The 24,442-nt window shown below is 43.1% G+C and overlaps 1 protein-coding gene and 1 pseudogene across 1 annotated transcript in view; one reads left to right on the top strand and one right to left on the bottom strand.

Annotated features, from left to right (window-relative positions):
• Positions 1-2,726: 2,726 nt before the first annotated feature.
• Positions 2,727-2,999, bottom strand: LOC142449204 (tubulin-specific chaperone A-like; annotated as a pseudogene).
• Positions 3,000-4,891: 1,892 nt separating this feature from the next.
• The window catches only part of RASEF (RAS and EF-hand domain containing), a 96,173-nt gene continuing 76,622 nt past the window's right edge, over positions 4,892-24,442 (top strand). The window contains exon 1 of the mRNA XM_075550700.1: positions 4,892-5,310. Within this exon, the coding sequence (XP_075406815.1) occupies positions 4,892-5,310 (419 nt within the window). The remainder of the gene's footprint in view (positions 5,311-24,442) is intronic.

Below are 24,442 nucleotides of genomic sequence, written 5' to 3'. Positions count from 1 at the left end.
GTTGATTAGACACAGCACTTGAGCTCACTACAATGTCAACAGGAAGTAGCTACAAAACTATTGCAGTGGTGTAGTTTATTTTATACAGTTATGATGAAATATTTCTATTTGTTTACAACTTTTTCACCTATAAGTGATATCACATTTGGTCTACAAGTGTTTGTGCCTCTTTGGTTTATCTCTGATGAACCAAATTTCAATGGATGAAAATCTGCAAATTTTTTCTTAACTTATTTGTTGAAAAAAATCTGCAGGCAAGTGGGCCTGCGCTGTTTAAACTCATGTAGTTAGTGTTTTAAAATTACTAGTATGGGGTTGGTGTTTAGATTCCTGCGGTATAAGCATCAGAATCCATACAAAGATAGCTCCTATCAGGAAGAGGTCAGGTCAATATCTTTCTTCCCAGTTCTCCACTGTTTCTGACACCAAATGTTCCTCCCCCAGTCCTCTCTACTCTGCAGTTTGATAATTGACTGCAACAGCAACACAGAACTCACAGACAACACAGAAGCCACAGTCATGTGGTTCCTGAGGTCAAGGAAGTACCAGGCTTCAATTTGGATCAGAGTCAACTTGGAAGTAATGGGAACAACTCGGGGTCAGAAACAGGAAGCTCAAAGCTAAGGAGAGTTACCAACCAGGATGGCTCTCTTAGCTGTTCTCGGTCATCAGCTTTCTATGCTGTCAGGCCGATTTGCAGCCAGGCTTCTCTTTGACTCTGCTACTAACTGGCTTAGTGTAGCAGCCTCCGTAGTGGCCCTCTTTTAGCCAGACAGGCCTTTTCTAGCTGTGCCTGCTCTGTCTCTTGACTTTGGGGACTCTTGCTGTCTTCAGTGGTATAGCTCTTGTGTCCTGTGCAGGAGCTCCAGGCTCAAACCTGTTTTTCTGTAGGCTCTTATTTGTCTTGAGGTTTCCTGGACCCCTCTGGAAACCTTTGTGAGATCAGCTACTTATGTGAACAAACTCCTTGTCAATTTTGAGGCTTGGCTGACAGCAGGACCACAACCAACAGATCCAATCTCTTTGTTGAATTGCAACTGGTTTAATCCTGTTTGGTGGTTTTTATATGACCTTTCTGATGGTAACACTAGCAAACTAAATAAAATAGACCAACCACTGAATCAACTATTTTTTTGTGTGCCAGAATTCCAAACTCAGGTCTAGAAAGGCCATATCTAAGACAAACTTACAACACAGGAGTCGATTGCTAAGCAGCCATAAGGAATTAATATTACAGGTCCGGAACTGCGGAGTCCCGGTGGCGCAGGTGTATCACATTAAACTGCTAGCCACCATAAGGTCAGCAATTCCCGGCTTTTCTCCCCAGGAGCAGCTGGTGGTTTTGAACTGCTTAACATAGGTTAGCAGTTCAACTTGGAACCTCTACGTCACCAGGAGCTTAGGTGGAAGGTATGTCAAGAACAATATAGATTCTCGTTTTGATAATTTTGTTTAATAAAAGTCTCGTGCTTTTGAAGCAACTGCTTACCTTCGTACAATCAAATAAAAAGTTCAATTTGGTATAGTTTAAAAAATATATAAGGCTGAGTTTTTTTTAAAAAATAGATCTAAATGAAATATTATGAAATTCTCCCGTTTGCTAACTATGGGTGGGAGTACATATGTGCTCTATTCTCTCATTCTTTTTTTCACCCTTTGTTCAAAGATTAAATAGATCTCTATGGTGGAAGTTTTAGAATTTTCAAAGAGTTGTTTAAAATAAAATAACAATTAATTACTCCACTCTTTGTTTCAAGAATGCTATCTGTCTGTGAAGGCATTTTAGTTTTTCATTTTCCCTCAGGTGTGGAGCCATGAGCAAAGGTGATTAGTTTGGGGGATCTGGAAGATATTGGGAATTATTAATGTGCATTATTAACCAGATTAACAGTAATGTGGAACAATGAGTTAAATTTAGTCATTTTGCAGAATTAAAAGGAATAAAATACAGCACACTAGCCAATTCGGTCTCCCTCCCTCCCCTTCCTTCCCTCCTTCCCATGTTCACGCTAACTCACCTGGAGGGCGCTGAGCACTCGGGTCCAGTCAGCAAACAGGCGTACCTGCTGCATTGTGCTTCACCGAGAGAACATTTTCATAAATTGAGGGTTTGTGGCATCACTGCCTCAAGCAAGTCTATTGTTATTGCTAGGCACCGTTGAGTTGACTGGAGACCCTACGGGCAACAACCAAACACTGCTAGGGGCCAGCGCCATGCTCACAAGTGTCCTTAGGTTTGAGCCCATGGTTGCAGCCAATCAGTCGTGGTGTCAATCAACCATTCTGACGGCATTCCTCTTTCCCTGACACTCCACTTTACCAAATCGGATCTCTGCGATAGCCTTTTCCCCAGGAGCATAAGTTCACTTCATCCTGTGTCACATTTTGCTAATTCTCACACCACTTAGAGCTTTCTGATTTGAACAACTAATGTTTTGAATATTAGTAGACCAATTTAGTAAACATGATGCTTTGAACATTTAGTAGACTACAGTATAGTATGAGCATAGCTTTCACAAGCTCTAAGAAACCAAAGGAGCCCTCATAGCACAGAGGGTCATATGTTGGTATGTTAATCACAAAGTCAGCAGTTTGAAACCTCCTCCTTGGAAGAACAATGAAGGTCTCTACTCTGAGTCGGAATTAACTTGATGGCAGTGAGAGAGAGTCTGGGAAACCCACAGGGGCAGTTCTAGTCTGTCCCACAGGGTCATTAAGAGTTGGAATCACCTGCGCTGGCAATCTGGGATCATCATCCGGGACTCTTGCAAGATCTCTGCCTGCTTCTTAATGGCATAATTTTCACCATCTTCAGCCTTCATTTTTTTCTAACTTTTCTTCTTGTTGTTTTGCCTCTTTTTCATACATCACTTTTTCTTTGACCAATCGCTTCAGGACGCCGGTTTTGATCTTGATCTGCCTCACGCGAGGATCCGCCATGGTTCGTCAAGCGCTGTGGGCAGGCGGGGCGGCGAGCAGGGTGACAGTGGAGGCAGACGCGCGGAGGAGGCGGTTTAATGGGTGTAGAAAGGGAGAACCGATCTCAGAGATCTATGTGTAACCTCCTCTCTGGGAGATGGGCAATGGGGAGGCGGGTGAGGGGAGACGCCGGGGAGTGTAAGATAAGATATAATAATTATTTATAAACTATCAAGGGACCAGGGGTGGGATCGGGGAGGGAGGGGGATGGGGGAAAAAAAGGGAAACCGAGCTGATTCCAGGAACCCAAGTGGAAGGTGAATTATGAGAATGACGAGTGCAACGAATGTATAAGGGTGTTTTGCTCAATTGATATATGTACAGACTGTGATAAGAGCCTTATGAGCCCCAATAAAAAGATTTAAAAAAAAGAGTTGGAATCACTTAACAGCAGTGAATAACAGTAGTGAGTAACCAAAAAGGGAGTCTTGGTGACACAGTGGTTAAGTGCTGGGCCATGACCCAAAAAGGTCAGCAGTTCCAATGCCTCAGCCCCTCTGCGATAGAAAGATGAGCCTTTGCCTACAGATGGGCTTTGGATCCCCACTCTGCACTCCCCCCTCATTCACAATGATATGATTTTTTGTGCTTTGATTCCTGATAACTTATTCCTTTCTGCACCTCGTGATCACACAGGCTGGTGCGCTTCTTCCATGTGGGCTTTGTTGCTTCTCAGCTAGATGGCGGCTTGTTTGCCTTCAAGTCTTTAAGACCCCAGATGCTATATCTTTTGATAGCCAAGCACTATCAGCTTTCTTCACCATATTTGCTTATGTACACATTTGTCTTCAGTGATGTATCTGGGAGGTGAGCACACAATGATATGACTTTGTTGTTGTTGTTCTTTGATGCCTGATAACTGATCCCTTCAGCACCTGGACATGTCCTTATGGACCAGTGGTGAGAGTGGCGATACTGGTTGGGTGGAGGGAGGGTGGGGTAGAAAGGGGGAACCAATTAAAGGCATCTATATATAATCTCCTCACTGGGGGAGGACAACAGAAAAGTAGGTGAAGGGAGACGTGGAACAGTGTAAGATATGACAAAATAATAATTTATAAATTATCAAGGGTTCATGAGGGAGAGGGAGCGAGGAGAGTGGGGGGGGGACGAGGAGCCCATGCCAGGGCCTTAAGTGGAGAGCAAATGTTTTGAAAATGGTGAGGGCAACGACTGTACAAATGTGCTTGACACAATTGATGTATGTATGGATTGTGAAAAGAGTTGTATGAACCCCTAATAAAATGACTTAAAAAAAAAGAAAGATGAGACTTTTAACTTCCATGGAATTAGTCTCAGAAACCCACAGGGACAGTTCTAGCCTGCTCTCTAGGATCCTGGTAAGTCAGAATGTACTGACCGCAGTGAATGGAGAGAAAACAAAAGCATGCAACTTTCCTTTATTGCAACCCTCACTTCTGTACCCAGTTCGAAGTTTCTGCTACTAAACTCGAACTATCTCCCCCGTCTACCTGGCCTGGCTACAGCTGCAGGCGCCCTTGTAATTGGATCCCGCTGTTCCAGGAGCTCAAACTCAGGTTCTAGCCAGAGCCCAGCCCGGAAACCACCGCGTAGGTCCCGGGCTCATGGGAACCGGACCCCTAGGTCCCGCCCTCGCTGGGCGGAGCCGGCCCGCCGGCAAAGTGAGCTTCGCTGGCACCTGCGCTCAGTCGCGGCTGCCCGGCTCCGTGGTCGCGGGCGTCCCCGGAGTCACTGCCCCGCGCCAGGGCTTGCGGAGGGGCCTGGGGTCTGCTCGCCCTCCGCCGTCGGTGCCCGCGCCTGCCCCCTGCGACCGGCCCCGACGCCTTGGCCCGCGCGGACATTGCCGCAGGCGGCGCAACCGGCAGGACGGGCTGAACTCGACCGGCTCCAGGTGGCAGCCGGTGGGCCGGACGGGCCGGCGCCCCGCGGGATGGAGGCCGCGGACGACGCGGCGGAGCTGGCCCGGCTGCGCGCCGTGTTCGCTGCGTGCGACGCGAACCGCTCGGGGCGCCTGGAGCGCGCCGAGTTCCGCGCGCTGTGCGCCGAGCTGCGCGTGCGGCCCGCCGAGGCGGACGCGGTGTTCCGGAGGCTGGACGCCGACCGCGACGGCGCCATCACCTTCCAGGAGTTCGCGCGCGGCTTCCGCGGCGCCCGGCGGCGCCCGCCCGGGGACCCCCCGGCGGCCGAGGCCCCGGCGGAGGCGGCGTCCGGCTTCGGGGAGAGCGACGAGGACGCGGACGGCGAGGAGGACGCGGGGACCCGGGCGGCTCCGTGGGGCCCGGCGAGCCCGGGGCCGGCATGGCAGGACTTCCAGAGGCGGCTCGGCGACGAGGCCAAGTTGATCCCCAGGTAGGCGTGCGTGGAGAGCAGCGAGGGTGGAGGCGTGTGTGTGTGTGTGTGTGTGTGTGTGTGTGTGTGTGTGTGTAGGGGGGTCGTGTCAGGGAAGCCACGGGACTTTCCTCGTCCTTCTTGATGCGCTGCCATCTGTCATTCATTTGCACTGCTCTTTCTTCCCTGCAGTTTCTTCCACTCTCACTTTGCCCAGAGTTAAGGGAGAGGGGTGAGGAAGAAGGCTTCACCTGCTAACTGTGGGCCCCCCCAAAGGGTGCCCTGTGTGTGCACACCTGGATGGAGGAGGGAATTCACAGTCATTCATGAGGTGTGCAGATTCTTCTGCCCAGGTTGAGGGCGTACCCAGTTCTTGAGATCCTGTCACACAATCTTGTCCCCAATCCGTCAGGCTGCGGCCCGGGCTGTTTGCCAGTTTGATAGTTTTGGTATTTTTTGTTCTCCTGACAGCAGGTAGGAAAGAAAAAAAATCGGGGGTATTTATATTGATCGGTACAAATGTGCATTCTGCTGACTTCACTCCTTCAATTCTCAGAACAGACCCTAGGAGTGTTAATAAGTCTCAATAATTTAGATCTACCAATAGTGAGGGACTGGACCAGTTAATGAAAAGGCAGGAATTTGAACCCAGATGTGAACTGCAAAACTTCTTTTTTCCCACATTGTGATAAAATGATAAATCATACAATATAGTCACTGCCCCCAAAGCTCAGAGATAACGCAAAACCAAGCTATTAAACATCACATTGGAGGGGAAAGGCGATGCCTGCTAAGGAGGGAGACCCTTTCCAGTTTTATTATCTTTGAGAGTTTTTTTGCATCTCTCTGTGCCTTGAGGTCATGACATGTTTCTGTCTGCTTCTCTCAGTTCTTCCTCAGGGAATATTGTTGTCCAGTGCCATCAGTTCCGACTCATCCCAGCCCTGTAAACAGCAGGATGAAACACTGCCAGGTCTGCGGTCACACTCACCATTGTTCTTATGTGTGAGCTCATTGTTGCCCTATCTCAATCCATATCGTTCAGGGCTGCCTTGTTGTTGTTGTTGTTGCTCCTCTACTTTACCAAGCACGATGACCTTTCTTGACAACATGTCCAAAGTACATGAGGTGAAATCTAACCATCCTTGCCGCTTAGGAGCCTTCTGGGTGTACCTCTCCCAAGACAGATAGGTTTGTTCTTTTGGCAATCGATGGCGCTTTCAATATGCTAGAAAAATGCTTTTCTGTTGTTTGGGTCACAGCTCAAATTATATTAAGTTTTTGCTATATATATATCTCAAAGATTTTTACTTTGGGAAGCAGTGTGATTGATATAATGCACATACTTTACAATTAAGTGGTTTAAATATGATTTAAAAGAGGTGTGCAGTCATTACCACAATCCATTTGAGAACATTTTCTTCATTCTATACCTATTCTTGTTAGCTCCCCATTACTCCCCAGTGAGAAGACGATGGGGCTTTATACTCTTGTAAAGAGTTACAGTCTCGGAACCTCCTAGGGTCAATTTCACCCTGTTCTATGGGCTTGATATTAGTTACATTGACTTGATGGCCATGTGTTTCTTGTTTTGTTTTGATTTTTTACTCCCAACCTCTCATGCCATAACACCAAGGAATTACTAATCTAGTTACTGCCTCTACAGATTTAGCTATACTGAATTTCACATAAGGAAATCATATACAAAATCCAAATTATGACAAAATAAAACAGAAAAAGCTCAATCCAAGACCATCCATGAAAAAAATAGGGACAAACAAGATATAAACACACTACCAAACAATGGAAAATATCCACACTGTAGAGACAAAGAACTGGGACTTACTGAAAATACGACATTTATGTACATCAAAAGAGTCCACAGAAAACCCACAGCAAGGGGCTAATATTCAATAATAATGCTTCAGATAAAGGGCTAATCTACAAAATCTATAGAAAGCCACATCTTAACAAGAAAAATATAAATAACCCAATTAAACATGGGCACTAGACATGAATAGTCAGATTACCAAAGGGGACATCCTGGTGGTCAACAACCATATGAAGAAATGTTCACAATCAATAGCAGTAAGAGAAATACAAATTAAAACAATGAGATACCACCTCACGGACATTTTTAGCAAAATTCAATAAAACAGAAAATAATAAATTCTGGAGATGATGCGGAGAGATAGACATGCTCTTAACTTACTGGTGGAACTGTAGAGTTGTACAGTCACTATGGAAACCAGTATGATACTTCCTTAAACAAATGCAAATTTAAGTGCCTTATGGTCCAGCAATCTCTCTACTGGGTATATGCCCTAAGGAAATCAAGAACGAGACATGAACAGACATATGTACAACGATGTGCTTTGTGGCAGTTTTCATAATAGCAAAAACATGGAAACAACCTGAAACTTCAATTATAGAGGAATTGACAAGCTCTGGTACATTCATGCTGTGGAATATTATGCATCAATAAAAAATAATGACAACCCTTTTAAAAAATCATTGTATTGGGAGCTCGTACAGTTCTTTTTTGTGTGTGTGTTTTTAAAATTAAAAAAATTGTTAAACATTTTATTAGGGACTCATACAACTCTTATCACCATCCATACATATACATACATCAATTGTACAAAGCACATCTGTACATTCTTTGCCCTAATCATTTTCAAAGCATTTGCTCTCCACTTAAGCTCTTTGCATCAAGTCCTCTTTTCCTCTCCCTCCCCGCTCCCCCCTTCCTCATGAGCACTTGATAATTTATAAATTTTTATTTTGTCATATTTTGCCCTATCTGGCGTCTCCCTTCACCCCCTTTTCTGTTGTCCATCCTCCAAGGAGGAGGTCACATGTAGATCCTTGTAATCGGTTCCCTCTTTCTAACCCACTCACCCTCTACCCTCCCAGTATCGCCCCTCACACCCCTGGTCCTGAAGGTATCATCCACCCTGAACTGAAAGACATGGACAAAACCAGAGAACATGATGCTTAGCAAACTTAGTCCATTTTACATAAACACTCAACAACACCATTGTTATAAGGAAACTAGAGAAAAAGAAACATGGTTTATGCACTAACAGACAAGACTTTGATGACTGTGAGGAGGCCAGGGATGGGGGCTGGAACAGAGAGAGGGGAGGGTGAGGTCCCTCAGGGGGAAGGGAGTAGAGGTGCAGAGGGGAAAAAATCCTCCATATACATGGAAGGTGTAACAGAAACTTGTTGTTGATTTCATTTTTTGAAATGGACTGTGTAAATATATATAGTATGTTTCTTTATAAACAACAAAAAAAACGGGGAAAAATCCCTCCAGATTCCTTATCCCTTAAACCCAAAGAGTGGTTTGAGTGGATTAAAAAAAAAAGAAAAATAAAACTGAAAAGGAATTGGAGTCTTTAGTGTCAAACAAGTTTTATTAACTTTATTAATTATTAAGTAATTAAACTAAAAACAAAACCTTCAATCCAAGCGAAAGCAACAGATAATAGAAACTAGAACAAATTAAAAATGGATGAAACTTGTGGCCATCTAAGGGAGGTATCAGCTAAGTCCACAAAGAGGAAACATACCAGCCTGTTTCATCCAAGAATTATAAAAAATAAAATCCAACATTAGAGGAGGGAATTGTATCAGGGCTTAAATTCTGAGCAACTGGTTTGCAGAAGGTTGTGGATGAAGTGAAAGCCCAAAATCCATTTGCCGGGTCTCCACACAGATCAAGCCACTACTGAATTCCCTCTGATCATTGCTCAGGGGTGTAAATAGTCTTGCCCTCAAACAGAATACACTGGAAAGTAGATTACCGCAGCTATAGTTAAGATAAAATTTAACATCTTATCAAACTTGTAAGACGAGTGAAAGGCATCATTTTGGATGACAATACTTGGGACCTAAGATGCACATAAAGAAGTAATTCTGGAATGCATCAGTGGCTTCTGCCACCTGGTCATAGGTTAGATATACAGGGCTGGACGTCCTTTCTCCTCCACCCAACTTCTCCCACCAGGAAAGTAGGGAGAACATTGGTCCTGGAGAGAGTGACTCACTGCAGTGTGAGAGTTTATGTAGAGAAAATGGGTGTGGTAACCATCTTTTTTGTTGTCTGCAAATGAATTAAAATGCAGTATCGCCACCAGGGAAGTAGAAATACTTAAGCGTTGCTGTAAATTGTACTCTTTCTTTGAGTGTATCTTGAACTTTGTTTGCTCGGTTTAAATTTAAATGATCTGAAATTCAATTTAAAATTTCTAAAAATAACACTTTCAGAGATGAGCCAGAGTAGAGTGAGGTTATTAGCCTTATTGAGCCTTGGTGTCAACTGGTAGACTTGTGTCCTAAGCCCCACCGCCCTCTGATGTGAGATTAACAAGTGCAATATTTGCCTTCCTGTACTTGTTCCAGTGGAAAAGAACTCAACAGAGTTGCCTCATCTGATTGTTACCATGGCAGCTGTTAGCTGCTTTGGTCAATTGGATTGCTTCGGCTCCACTTCCTCATACAGCTGTTCATGTTCCCTTCCTCCTAACCAAACATGAATTAAAAAGTAACAAACTTTTGTTCTTGATAATGCCCTTGGTATTGTTTTAGGCAGATCTTTACTCAAGCCTTTTTGGAGTGCCCTCGGTGTGCCAGGCTCTGTCCAGGTAGTTTCTGAGGGCCCAGCGACCAAAGAAAAAAGATAATGTGGTTCCTGGCCTCCAGGAGAACATGAGACACATTGCCATTTGATCTGTCTGACACACAGTGACCCTAGTAGGATTTCCAAGACTGCAGACCTTTATGGGAACACATAGCCTCAGTTTTCGCCCTCAGAACTGCTGGTGAGGTTGAACCATCGACATTTGGATTCATCCAACAGTGTCACCAGGGCTCTAAGAAGTATCGGATCTGGGTGAAATCATTCCCAGGATTTCGTCATAGACCAAAGAACGCTTAAAAACAGAAGAATCATTTGCAGGAGACTCCACGTATTCTGGACACAACGCAATTGAAACTATGCCAACAGGAACTTTCTTTGAAGTCTTACTCTTTTAACTTTATGTATAAATGAATATGCACATTTCATGCCCCAATATGTTGCTGATTGATTCAATCTAAATGTTATATTTTCTTCTCAATGGAAAGATTGTCTCAGTTAGTGTGCTGTTTTATTGTGTTGCCATGTTTACCATCTGGTACTTCACCTGTTCCCTGTGCCATCTCCTGACCGTGCCCATCCAGGCGCATGCTTGTCCAATTGAAGAATAATAGGTGTTAGATATAGGACTGGTTGGTTTCCGTGGAAGCAAAACAAGGTAGTGTTTTCCAATCAATATTCTAAGTAATGTTAGGTTAAACTCTAGTGTAGTTGTGATGCTATTTGTTGATGGTGAATGGACTCAGACTCACAGCAATTCATGCACAACGGGATGAAACATTGCCTGGCCTGGTGCCATCTTCATAATTTCTGGTAATCAGAAAATATTCTGTGTGACCCATAGGGCTTCCATTGGCTAGTTTTCAGAAGTAAATCTCCAGACCTTTCTTTGTATTGTGCCTTAAGTCTGAAAACTCTTCTGAGACCTGTCCACCATGGGCGACCCTGCTTTTATTTGAAATACTGGTGGCTTGGCTTCCAGGGTCCTGGCAACCTTGAAGCAATCACAGCACAACAACCCCCTGCTGGATGGCCGGATAAGTGAGACAGTAGAGCATAAATAATACATCGTATGATACATTCTTAACCCAAGGACTGCTTTTTAGTTTCATTCACCTTGAAATTTTATTTCATTCTTCTACCACATGGCTATTCAAATTCATGGTGATACAACTCTCCTTTCTTTTGCATTGAAACAAAATCGTCTTTCTGATTCTCGAATTCTACCTGAGGGGCATCTCTTTTCTTTTTAAAAATAGCAAACATTAATCATTTACATTGAATGGAATGTTTTTGGAGACTGTCAAAGCAAAACCTTTAGATGGGGGACCTGTTAGAATGTCATCCTGACTTTACTTATTGCCTCCCCCCTCCCCCAACCTGAGAGGGTACATGCGGTCTCTCTGTGTGTTGCCAATTAGGCAGCACTTGACCAGGTGAATGGAATGGGACGGGGTTGTTTATGGCACTTGTTCAGACTGCTTCTCTTTGACTATGTCAGTTTCATATTATGTTGTAAAATGGAAAGTAAACACTGTCTCCAGAGGGAAGTTGTAATGGTGGAATTTATTTATGACACACATGACTTCCTTGGAATTATTTCCTCAAACAAATTCATTGTCCAATTTGTGAATAATTGAGGTCTTCCAGATTAGAACTGTTTTGTCTGAATAATTATAGACAAAAAGCATTTTTGAACCTGAAGGCCTATAGCTATGTGTTTGTTTTTTTCTTTTGTAGTAAATTGACATAGTTTATTAGATTTCTTCTCCCCCCCCCCTCATTTTACTGGGGGCTCTTACAGCTCTTATAACATTCCATATACCAATTGTACCAGGCATATTTGTACATATGTTGCCATCATCATTTCCAAGACATTTTCTGTTTGAGCCCTTGATGTTTAAACACCATATATCGATGCACTACAATCAGCCAACCAGATAGCTGCTATTAAGTTAAATCCAAGCAAAGTAGAACTTTGCTCCGTGGGGCTTTCAGTGGCTGATGTTTTAGAAGCAAGATCACGAGATCTTTATTTTGAAGAGCTTGTGGGTGGATTCTAACTGCCACACTTCTGATTAGCCACTGAGCCCTTGACTGTCGGCACTACCCAAAGACGCCACAAAGATGTACTAGGTTCTTTAATTTGTCATTGAATTCATTTAATATTGATGTACTTTCTAAAATACCAGGCTCCCTGAGATTCATTGGCCCTGTACTGAGCTTGAAGGTGCTTATTCCTTCACTTTCTGACAGACTCAGGAGTCCTGACTTCTCAAAGCTCTGGAGTGCATTATAAGGAGTGGACGCATCATCCCTGGCAGGCCAGAAGACCTTCACTCCAGGTGACGGACACTGCATGTCAAAACTTATTTTCCAAGTTGAGGCCCACAGACCCTTGGCCCAGCTGGTGGCTTTGATCTGCCAACCTGTCATTAGCAGCCTAACACTAGCCCTCGGCATCCCTCTAGTCTCTTCAGGCAGTTTAAAAACCCATTGCCGCTGAGTCAGTGCTGACTCCTAGTTTTGAAAACTGGGACCCCTTTCTGCACGTGAACACCAGTGCCGGTTTTCCTGGGGTAGATTTTGACTTGGGGTGACCCCATGTGTCAAAGAATAGAGCTATTCTTTATGGGGTTTGAATTGATGATTTCTCCAAAGAGACTGGCTTGGTTTTTGTGCAGCTAGGTGAGAAGAATGACATTTCCAGTTTGCAGTCTCTGTGTATGTTTGTTTAAATTAATTTTGCAGTAAGTATGCAAACCTCAGTCTCTTTCCACAATTTCCAGATCTAATAGTCAGTGACACTGGTTACATATTTCACTGTGTCAGCACTCTTGTTGTTTCTGTTCTAGTTGTTTCACTTCCATGTATTTAAAACCTTTTGCCCCCAACTCCAGCTTTCCTTCTTTACTTTAAAATAGCTGTTGGCATCCCCTACATTTTTAATGCAGTCCTCAAGTGTGATGATCTTTACATCTTAGGCTAAATGGTTACTTTGTTTACTTCCAAGGATAGTTTCAGTTCAAGGTTTGAAGAGCAATTCCTATCAGCAGTGTCAAGAACTCCTTCAGCCCCAACAGATCACAACCGATCCCAATGATCGACCGATGGCAGAAAAGTGGGTTAAATGAGACAGCAGTCGTGTAAGACATGAAAAAAAAAAACCCAAAGCAATTATAAATTTTCAAGTAGATATGGGGAAGAGAGGGTGGGGGAGGGAGGATGAAAAAATGAGGAGCAGATGCCAGGGGCTCAAGTAGAAAGAAAATGTTTGGAAGAAGATGATGACTACATATATACAGATGTGTTTGACAAAATGGATGTATGTATGGCTTGTGACCAGAGCTGTAAGAGTCCCCAATAAAATAAAATAAAATAAAATAGAAAAATTTGAAATTCTGGTCTATGCTTCCCCCGTTTTATCAGGATTCATCTATTGTGTACCTGTCCAGTACATTCAGTTGTGGGAATACTATCTAATTCTTCTGGTCGGGAGGAGACAGTGATTCATGTATACAATTAGTCCTGTAGTCTCGTTCTCCCTCCGATTGCTGGGTTTACTTCCTTCTATTTGGTTCTAGATGAATAAAGACTAGTAGTTATATCTGTAGGCTTTTAAAGCCCCAGCTACTATTCACCTTACTGGAGGCAACTTCTATTTTGAATCTGTAAATGCAACCTTGAAAAGGTGTTAGATGTACTCCTGAAAGATCCATGCTGATCTGAGTCTACTTTCTATGGCACTTTAACTTAGAATATCAATGAACTATGCTACCGCTTGTTCTTCAACACTTATGGGATAGTCTTTTGACCCAAAGACAGTCTATTATCCCCACTCCTTATTGGGTGCTGTTGCACTTTGCATCTGTGGCATTACCATGCCCAGCCATGTCAGATGTTGCTTTGTAAGATTTTCTGTCTGCAGGTTCTGCTGTTATTAAAGCAAAGGGATCAAACTCTGGAAGCATTGCAGTATTGAGAATATCTATCTGCCTTGTGCTCTTTTTTCCCCTCCATCTGAATCTGCAAGTCTTTCATTGTCATGGATTTCGACATGTGTATGGACACCCCCCCCCCAAAAAAAAACTCTCCCCGAAGTATCATTTGGGATTTTAAATAAGGGAATTTAATGCGATACCATATTTTCTGATGCTGCTATAGTATTGTTTTAATTATTGGATTATTTTTTTCATGAAAATTAAAAAGGAAACACAAACACAAAACAGGTATAAGAATTAGAATAGATACAAGACTATGTGTTTTGTCCTTTGGGAGTGGTACTAAATATATGTTCTGTCAAGCTTTGCATTCAGAACTGTTAATGCTTCTTTCCTCCCCCCACCTCACCCCCCCCATTTTTAGGTAACTAAGAGTCCTGGCTGCACTGTTGTGTAAGCATTGGACTGTTGATCACAGATTGGTGGTTCAAACCCACCACCCTCTCCAGGGGAGAAAGCTGAGGCTGCCGGTGTTTGTAAAGATTTCCAACCTTGGAAGTGCTCTTATGTTATGAATGGAATCAACAATTGTGGTTGTCATTGTTTGGAAGCAGAAATATAATAATGATATATCCTGAGACCTTCCTCATTTCCCCACTAAGGTCAAGCATGGCCCTCAATAGTTTAAAATTTAGTTTTCAGATATTTTATGAGAATGTTTGGCCATGAATACCCATTGTGACCATTTACAGCTATCACATTATAAAGCATGACCAAGCGACTGTTTGATTTTAACATATCTTTGGCCAAGAATGTTATTGAAAAAATGTTATTGATACTTGTGGTTATATGAGCAAAGGGGTGAAAAATGAGTTATTTGTTCTGAATTCCAAATGCGTGGTGAAAGTACCACATCTTGTTGGCTTCCTACAGCTACTTGGTCCAAAGATAGATATACTTTTGGGAAGTTGTAGGCAGTGTTTACTGACTGTGTCGCAACTTCTTAGACGTGGTGCTCTGCACCATTTCAGCCCCGGATGTGTCCAGTCACCTTGTCTTTCTTGATTCTGTGGAACAGAATTAAAATACACTCCACTCTGAGGTAGAAGAACAATAGTTACTTAGAAAATCAATGTCCTAGTTTGTTCAAAAGTCGTGTTTTCATATGGACATGTCATAAGCTAGTGTTAGTGTTTTTCATGTGAACCTTTTTCTCTTCCTCTCCGGGAATCTGTAGGCATAGCATATACTTCATGGCAGGTGTGATTATCTTGGGATGTTAAACATTGGGTTACAGTGCAGTTATGCGTTCCCCAGCATACTGCATACATTCCCTTTTCAGGAATGATTCTTAAAACATACAGAGAACATAGGAAAAAAAGTCGGGTGATCTGTGAGCACAGCAAAAAGAATATTCAAAAAACTAGCAAAAATTCCATTAAAACACCTGCACACACACAGAGACACATACATGACCTTGATTATTAGTGGCTGCAGAAACATAGCCATCTGCTGGAACACCTCTGGTAGTGGGGTTAGTGGCCATTGAGTTGCTTCTGACTTGCCCTCATCGAAACTCTGTGCACAACAGAATGAATGAAACATTGTTTGGTCCTTCTCCATCTCCACAATCACTATTATGCTGAAGTTGGGCACCGTCTGCTTTGAGTGCCTTCCAACCTCGAGAGCTCATTTTCCAGCTCGACTTTGAACAATATTCTATTGTGACCCATGGTTGTCTGTCCCCTTCCAGACTCAGCCTTCCCTCCTTCCCTTCTAGTACTTTCCCTCTTCGCCCCCACCCTCCTGCTTGCCTCTCCATAGCTTTAAAAGCATGTTTCTCTTGGTATAGACATCACATTGCTGGAGGGTTTTCTCTTTTTCTTTTATAATACTGGTGTCATAAAGTATTTATCTTTGAGATCAACTGTTAGGCCTAACTTCTGTCAAATTTGTTCATGTCATGAGGTGTTTGACATTTTGATTATTGCTTGTTTTGAGATGCGTAATATTCCATTGTGTACATGTGCCAGAGTTTGTTTATCCACTCCTCCAAATGGGGTTATGGTTTGTTTCTGTCTTTTTACTGTTATTTTCAGTGCTGCAACGAACACGGGTATGCGTCTCTCTGTTGATGTAGCATTTCTTTTCATGTGTGTTTAAGGAGGCGCCATGCTGTTTTCTATAGTGACTATACAATTCTACAGTCTCACCAGCAATGTATGAGTGTTTTAATCGCGCCATACTCTTTCCAACATTTGTTATTTTTTCTTAATTTTCTTATCAGTGGGGGCGTTGGGTAGTATCTTATTTTGCTTTACTTTGCATTTCTCTTATAACTAATGATCACATGCAATTCTTCATGTGATTGTTGGCTGCCTGGATGATGATTTCCCCCCTACTTGTTATTTATTATTTATTTTTCAGTGTCTACGGGTTTGTTTTGTTGATCTTGTTTTAATCATTGTAGGTGTTATGTTAAGGTGTTTGTTTTAGCTATTCCTTTTCTATGTGTGCACTTGTTAGTATAAATTATCCTTTGAATACTGCTTTTACTGCATCTCAATTTTTTTGTTTTTATTAAATAGGAGCTACATGATGTTTAAATAAACCTAGAATAGGTGTGTAATGTATAAGTAAACAATAATAATAACAAAAACCACTGCATTTTTATCGATTCTGAATTATGGTGATTCAATAAGACAGAGCAGAACTGCCTGTGTGGGGTTTTAAGGCTGCATACCTTTTTTGTTGGTTTGTTTTATTTTTTAATTTAATTTAATTAAAAATCATTTTATTGGGGGCTCATACAACTCTTATCACAACCCATACATCCATCCATTGTGTCAAGCACATTTGTATATTTGTTGCTTTCTACTTGAGCTCCTCATTTTTTTTTTCTTTTCATAAGTTATTTTATTTTATTTTATATATTTTTTTTGTTCTTCTTTTACATTTTATTAGGGACTCCAACAACTCTTACCACAATCCATACATATACATACATCAATTGTACAAAGCACACCCATACACTCCCTGTCCCAATCACTCTCAAGGCATTTGCTCTTCACCCAAGCCCCTTGCATCAGGTCCTCCTTTTTTTCCCCCCCTCCCTCCCTTTTCCCCCCTCCCTCATATGCCCTTGGTAATCCATACCTCGTTATTTTGTCATATCTTGCCCTATTCGGGGTCTCCCTTCCCCCCTTCTCTGCTGTCCCTCTCCCAGGGAAGAGGTCACATGTGGCTCCTTGTAATCAGTTCCCCCTTTCCAACCCACTCACCCTCCACTCTCCCAGCATCGTCCCTCACGCCCTTGGTCCTGGAGGTATCATCCACCCTGGATTCCCTGTATCTCCAACCCTCATATGTACCAGTGTACAGCCTCTGTCCTATCCAGCCCTGCAAGGTAGAATTCGGATCATGGTAGTTGGGGGGAGGAAGCATCCAGGATTTGGGGGAAAGCTGTGTTCTTCATCGATACTACCTCACACCCTAATTAACCCATCTCCTCTCCTAAGCCCCTCTATGAGGGGATCTCCATTGGCTGACACTTGGGCCTTGGGTCTCCACTCTGCACTTCCCCCTTCATTTAATATAATATATATATACACATACATATATACATATACACATAAATACACATACATACACACACTTATATCTTTTCTTTTTTTTTTGCATGATGCCTTATATCTGGTCCCTTGGGCACCTCGTGATCGCACTGGCCGGTGTGCTTCTTCCATGTGGGCTTATTTGTTTCTGAGCGAGATGGCCGCTTGTTCACCTTCAAGCCTTTAAGACCCCAGACACTATCTCTTTTGATAGCCGGGCACCATCAGCTTTCTTCACCACATTTGCTTATGCACCCATTTGTCTTCAGCGATCCTATCATGGAGGTGTGCAGTCAATGATATGATTTTTTGTTCTTTGATGCCTGGTAACTGATCCCTTTGGGACCACTCGATCACACAGGCTGGTGTGTTCTTCCATGTGGACTTTGTTGCTTCTGAGCTAGATGGCCGCTTGTTTATCTTCAAGCCTTTAAGACCCCAGTCACTATCTCTTTTGATAGCCGGGCACCATCAGCTTTCTTCACCACATTTACTTGTTCACCCATGTTGGCTCCAGCTGTTGTGTCGGGAGAGTGAGCATCATAGAGTTCCAATTTAATAAAAGAAGGTATTCATGCATAGAGGGAGTGTTTGAGTAGAGGCCCAAGGTCCTTCCGCCACCTTAATACTTGACCTATAAATATAGACACAAAGATCTATTTCCCCAACCTCCTATATATATTTGCATGTACATGTCTTTGTCTAGACCTCCATAAATGCCCTTTGACTCCTAGCTCTTTCCTCCATCTCCCTTGACCTTCCTCCTGCCCTACTACCATGCTTCATTGCCACCTGGGCTAGAGTATACCTCTTCTCTAAGCAACCTTACCCTTGATCATTTCCCACCAGGCCTGCCACTCCCCCTTCTCTACCCTTTGGGGTCCCATGTTTTTCCCTTGTCCCTGGGTTTGTTAACACCACTTCCTTACCCCCCCCCTACCCCCCACCCCAAGTCCCCCCGGAACTGTCGGTCCCGTTGTTTTTCATCCAGATAGTTCATCCAGCCTGTCCTATTCAGACAGACCTGTGGAGTCACTAACATGCACGAAAACTAGACAGAGGAACACAAAGCAACAGTATATAACCAGACAACAAAACAACCAAAACAAACCACTGAAAAAGAACAGAACAAAACAGTTCACAAGAGAAAAGCTTGTAGTTAGTTCAGGGATCTTTGCTGGCCCTTAGGAGCGTTTTCCAGTCCAGTCTGTTGGGGCACCACGCCCTGGCCCCAAAGTCCACTTTCAGCATTCCCTGGGGACCTTGCCACTCCATTCCCTTGCTGTTCCGCTGCACTCCCCCAGTGCATTGCCTCGGTGTGGTGGGATCAGGTCAGGTGCAATTCCCACACTGTGTCTCCGGTGCTGTCCCCTGTATCGCCCTTAGTCACTGAGGGGCATCATGTCTCATAGTAGGGCCAGCCATGTTGTTCTCTCTGTGGACTGGCTGCTCTACTCAGGAACATCATCATCACGGCCTGGTGGGCCAGGCTGTGCTCCACTTTCTCCTCCTGCCCCTTCATCTGCTCCCGTGTGCTCTGATCAAATATGTCCATCTCCCATAGCTGCAGGGTCAATGTCGTCCTTTGGAACAAGTTCTTTTCGGGGGAGGGGCAGGAATCCACTTAATTTATGGTGCTGGGGCCTGCCTCCCAGACCTCTCCACCGGTTCCGTCCTCCACGCCGGGATAATGCATTCACACCTTGCGACACTGGGTTGAAGTCTGGTCCCACTTTCCCTGTGGAGATATAAACAATACCCTCCCCTTGGGTGGATTAATGCCCCATTTCTGTCATGCTGATTGTACTTACCTCAGGGGACTCATGTTGTACCTGTCCCTTTGGGACTGGCTTACCTCGCTTAGCATAATTCCTTCCAGCTCTTCCCATGAAATAACGTGTTTCATGTGCTCATCGGTGCTTTTCAGTGCTGCATAATACTCCATTGTGTGTATGTGCCAAAGTTTGCTAATCCACTCGTCTATCGATGGAAACTTAGGCTGTTTCCAAGTCTTTGCTATTGTGAATTGTGCCGCAATAAACATTGGAGCGCATATGACTGGTCGTGTTTTATTTGCTGCTTCAACCGGGTATATGCCCAGTAGAGGGATGGCTGGGTCGTAAGGTAGATCAATTTCCATTTTCTTTAGGTATCGCCAGATTGCTTTCCACAGTGTCTGTACAAATCTGCACGACCACCAGCAGTGGAGGAGGGTTCCTATTTCACCACAGCCCCTCCAACACTTGTTGCTCTCTGATTTACTGATCTGGGCTAGCCTCAGGGGTGTTAGGTGGTATCTCATGGTTGTTTTGATTTGCATTTCTCTTATGGCAAGGGACTTCGAGCACTTTCTCATATATTTATTGGCCATATTGATCTCCTCTCTAGTGAAAGTTCTTCTCATTTCTTTTGCCCACTTCCTTAGGGGGTTAACTGTTTTCCTCTTTTTGCAGGTCATGATGGTGTTGTAGATTTTAGTAATGAGCCCTTTGTCTGACGTGTCATTACTAAAAATCTTCTCCCAGTCTGTGGGTTGCCTTGTCACCCTCTTGGCAAAGTCTTTCGAGGTGCACAGGTGTTTTATTCTTATTAGATCCCATTTGTCGATTTCCAGATCACCTGTGTGTGTCCCCTTCCCTGTTGCAGTGAGCCTATGTGCTCCCTGGGCCAGTGCTCTGAGATTAGTCCCGATTCCTTCCTTAATGGTCCTGATGGTTTGGGGTTTGACTTCTAGATCTGTGATCCACCTTGAGTGTATTCTTGTGCATGGGGTGAGGTAGACGTCTTGTTTCAACTTTCTACATGTGGATATCCATTGTTTCCAGCACCACTTATTAAAGAGGGCATCTGCTTCCCACTTGACGTTTTTGGGACCCTTGTCGAAGATCAGTTGTCTATATGCTGATGATTTTACTCCTGGGCTTTCTATTCTTTTCCACTGGTCTGAGTGTCTATCATTGTGCCAGTACCATGCTGTTTTGACCACTGTAGCTGTGTAGTAGGCATTAAAATCAGGCAGGGCGAGTCCTCCAATTGTGTCCTTCTTCTTGAGGAGTTCTCTGCTAATTCTGGGTTTCTTCCCTCTCCATATGAAGTTGGTGGTCAGTTTTTCCAATTCTTTGAAGAAGGTTGATGGTAATTGGATTGGTATAGCATTGAACTTGTAGAGTGCTTTAGGAAGAACTGTCATCTTTACTATGTTCAGCCTACCTAACCATGAGCAGGGGAGCTTCATCCATTTGTGAAGGTCACTTTTGGTTTCCTGTAATAGGGTTTTATAATTATGCTTATATAGGTCTTTAGTATTTTTTGTTAAGTATATTCCTAGGTATTTCAGTTTGTTCTTGGCTACTGTGAAGGGTACTTCCCTCTTAATCGCCTCTTCCATGGCCCTGTCCGATGTGTATAGAAACCCTACCGACTTCTGTTTATTGATCTTGTATCCTGCTACCCTTCCGTATTCCTCTATTGCTGTAAGTATTCCAACTGTGGAGTTTTGGGGGTCTTCAATGTATAGGATCATGTCATCTGCAAATAACGATAGTTTCACCTCCTCCTCTCCCAACTGGATCCCTTTGATGTCCTTCCGCTGTCTTATGTCGTTAGCCAGAACCTCCAAAACGATATTGAATAGAAGAGGGGACAGGGGGCATCCTTGTCTTGTACCCTTTTTCAGTGGTATTGTTCTTGTCTTTTCTCCATTGACTATGATGTTGGCTGTTGGTCTTTCATAGATAGCTTGTATGAGCTTGAGGAACTTACCTTCCAATCCTATCTTCATGAGTGTTTTGATTAGGAATGGATGCTGGATGTTGTCAAATGCTTTTTCTGCATCTATGGATATTATCATATGGTTTTTATCCTTTTTCTTCTCGATGTGGTGTATGATATTGATGGATTTTCGGGTGTTAAACCATCCCTGCATCGCTGGGATGAATCCTACTTGGTCGTGGTGAATGATATGTTTGATGTTCCTTTGTATTCTATTGGCCAATATTTTGTTAAGGATTTTTGCATCTATGTTCATTAGAGATATTGGTCTATAATTCTCTACACTTGTGGGGTCTTTTCCCTGTTTGGGTATCAAAGTAATGCTGGCTTCGTAAAATGAGTTTGGGAGCTTGCCGTTCTTTTCTATGTTCTGGAATACTTTGTGGAGGATCGGTGTCAGCTCTTCCCTGAATGTTTGGTAAAATTCTGCTGTGTAGGCAAAACCTCCAACAACTAGAACAGAGTCAACAGAACTACCCCTCCAATAGCAAGAGAAAAGAAATAATAAAAATCAGGGCGGAGTTAAACCAGTGGGAAGACAAAAGAACAATGCAAAGGATTAACGCAACTAGAAGCTGGTTTTATGAACGAATTAATAAAATTGACACTCCCCTGGCAAAGCTTACCAAAGATAGAAAGGAACAATCATCAATAGCCAGGATAAGAGATGAATCGGGGGCAATAACAACAGACCCCAATGAGATAAAAAGGATAATCACAAAGTACTATGAAGGTTTGTATTCTAATGAATTCAGAAACCTGGAAGACATGGATAAATATTTAGAAAAACAATCTATCCCTAGATTATCTGAGACAGAGAGCTCCTCATTTTTCACCACCCTAACTGCTCCCCTCATGAACCCTTGATAATTTATAAATTATTATTATTTTGTCATGCCTTACACTGTCCAACATCTCTTTCCACCACTTTTCTGATGTTCGTCCCCATGGAGGGGGGTTATATGTAGATCCTTGTAATTGGTTCCCCCATGCCACCCCACCCTCTCTTCACGCTCCAGGAATCGCCACTCTCACCACTGGTCCTGAAGGGGTCATCTGTCCTGACTCCCTGTGTTTCCAGTTCCTATCTGTACCAGTGTTCATCCTCTGGTCTAGCCGGATTTGTGAGGTAGATTTGGGATTGTGATAGTGGCTGCAGAGGGGCAGGAGGCATTTAAGAACTAGAGGAAAGTTGTGTTTTATCGTTGCGACGCTATACCCTGACTGGCTCGTCTCTTCGCCATGACCCTTCGGTAAAGGGATGTCCAGTTGCCTACAGATGGGCTTTGAAACCCCAATCTGTACTCCCCCTCATTCGGAATGGTATGATTTTAAAAAATTTTTGATGCTCCATATCTGATCCCTTTGACACCTTGTGATCGCACAGGCTGGTGTGCTTCTTCTATGTGGGCTTTGTTGCTTCTGAGCTAGATGGCTGCTTGTTTACCTTCAAGCCTTTCACACCCTAGATGCTATATCTTTTGTTAGCTGGACACCATCAGTTTTCTTTACCACATTTGTTTATGCACCCATTTGTCTTCAGTGATCCTGTCAGGAAGGTGAGCATCATGGAATACCAGTTTAATAGAACAAAGTATTCTTGCACTGAGGGAGTACTTGAGTGGAGGCCCAATGTCCATCAAGGCTGCATATCTTTCTGGGAGGAGAAAGCCTCGTCTTTCTCCCTTCGAGCAGCTGGTGACATTGAACTATGAGCTTTGTTGTTGGTTAGCAGGCACTAGGCTGCTGGGGCTCTTGGTCTTGTGTATAGTTGCCTCCAAACAGACTGTGATAATCTACTAATTGAAATAGAAGCTGTAGTTACCAGCATTTCAATACGTTCACGCATACAGATTATCTAAAAGAAACCACTTTTTTTTTGCACGTGTGACAGCCATTTTCTCTCTTTGCCGCCTAACACAATTCAATTTAGCAAATTTGCCATAATGCTTTACTCCTAGTATGTATAGAAATATATTTTACCTTTAACAGAGGAATTTCAAAAGCTTTAATTAGGATCTATGACACAGATAAATCCATATTTGAATTAACTGATTTTTTTGAGCCTCTGATCTCACTGATAGAAAATTAGCCTCCTCTCCCCTTGTGAAGTTCTTTTATGTTACTGGACACAACATAAGCCATAACTGCTTCACTCTTCTCATTTGCATAAGAAAATTTGGAAGTGAAAACTTAAGAAGAGAGATCTGATTTCAGTGGACAGTCATACTCCACAGCGTCATGTGTAAATGAGCTTTCTGTAGCTGTAGCCTTTGAGTGTTTTTTTTTTTTTGAAAGAGCTGCTTTTGATTGTTCTTCAAGGAATATGTGTCATCTGATTTTCATTTAGGGCCCTGGTGGAATTCTGATTACAAGTTGGGCTTAGTGGTTATGCTTTGGCCTACTAACCTCAAGGCCAGAAGTTCGAAACCAACAGCTGCTCCTCAGGAGAAAGATGGGGCTTCTACTCCCATAAAGAGATACAGTCTCCGAAACTCACAGGGGCAGTTCTCTCCTGTCCTATAGAGTCTCTATGAATTGACATCCCCTCCATGGCAGTGAGTGAGCTTTCGGTTTTCATGGGGTTAATAATCTCTCGTGTCATGGGAGATGATAAATATTGATAAACTTTAAAAGATTGAACTCCATATTTTAGAATGACTTTAGATTTACAGAACAGTCCAGTGATAGCATAGAGAATTAACATGTAACCTAGACCAGTTTCTGCTATCACATCTTACATTTACTCACTGCCGTGGAATCGGTTCAACTCAGAACCGTATCACAGGTTAGAATTGCTCCTGCGTGCTTCCAAGACTCACTCGTTATGGAAGTAGAGAGCCTGCTCTTCTGCCCCGAGCAGCTGGTGGTTTCCGCTGCTGACCTTGTGGTGAACGGCTCAAGGCACAGTCACTACACTGCCAGGATGCCTACATCGTACATTCATGCGTTATGTTTGTTATAATTATTGAACTGATATCGATGCTTTTGTTTAGAGTTCTTAGTGTTTACATACTTCTTTCAGTTCTAGGATCTCTTTCTAGATAGCGCATTCCATGTGCCCTTAGACTTTGAAAGTTAACAAGCAACTTGAGCAACTTATATGTTTATCAGTAGCTTTCTTGAGGAAAGGAAATGCAGTGTTCGATTATTTATTTTTATGAAAACAATTACTTGCTTTGTTT

The sequence above is a fragment of the Tenrec ecaudatus genome, chromosome 5, assembly GCF_050624435.1.
Source record: "Tenrec ecaudatus isolate mTenEca1 chromosome 5, mTenEca1.hap1, whole genome shotgun sequence".
Lineage (NCBI taxonomy): Eukaryota > Metazoa > Chordata > Mammalia > Afrosoricida > Tenrecidae > Tenrec > Tenrec ecaudatus.
Note: the sequence above shows the minus strand (reverse complement) of the source record. Positions and strands in the feature narration are given on the sequence as shown.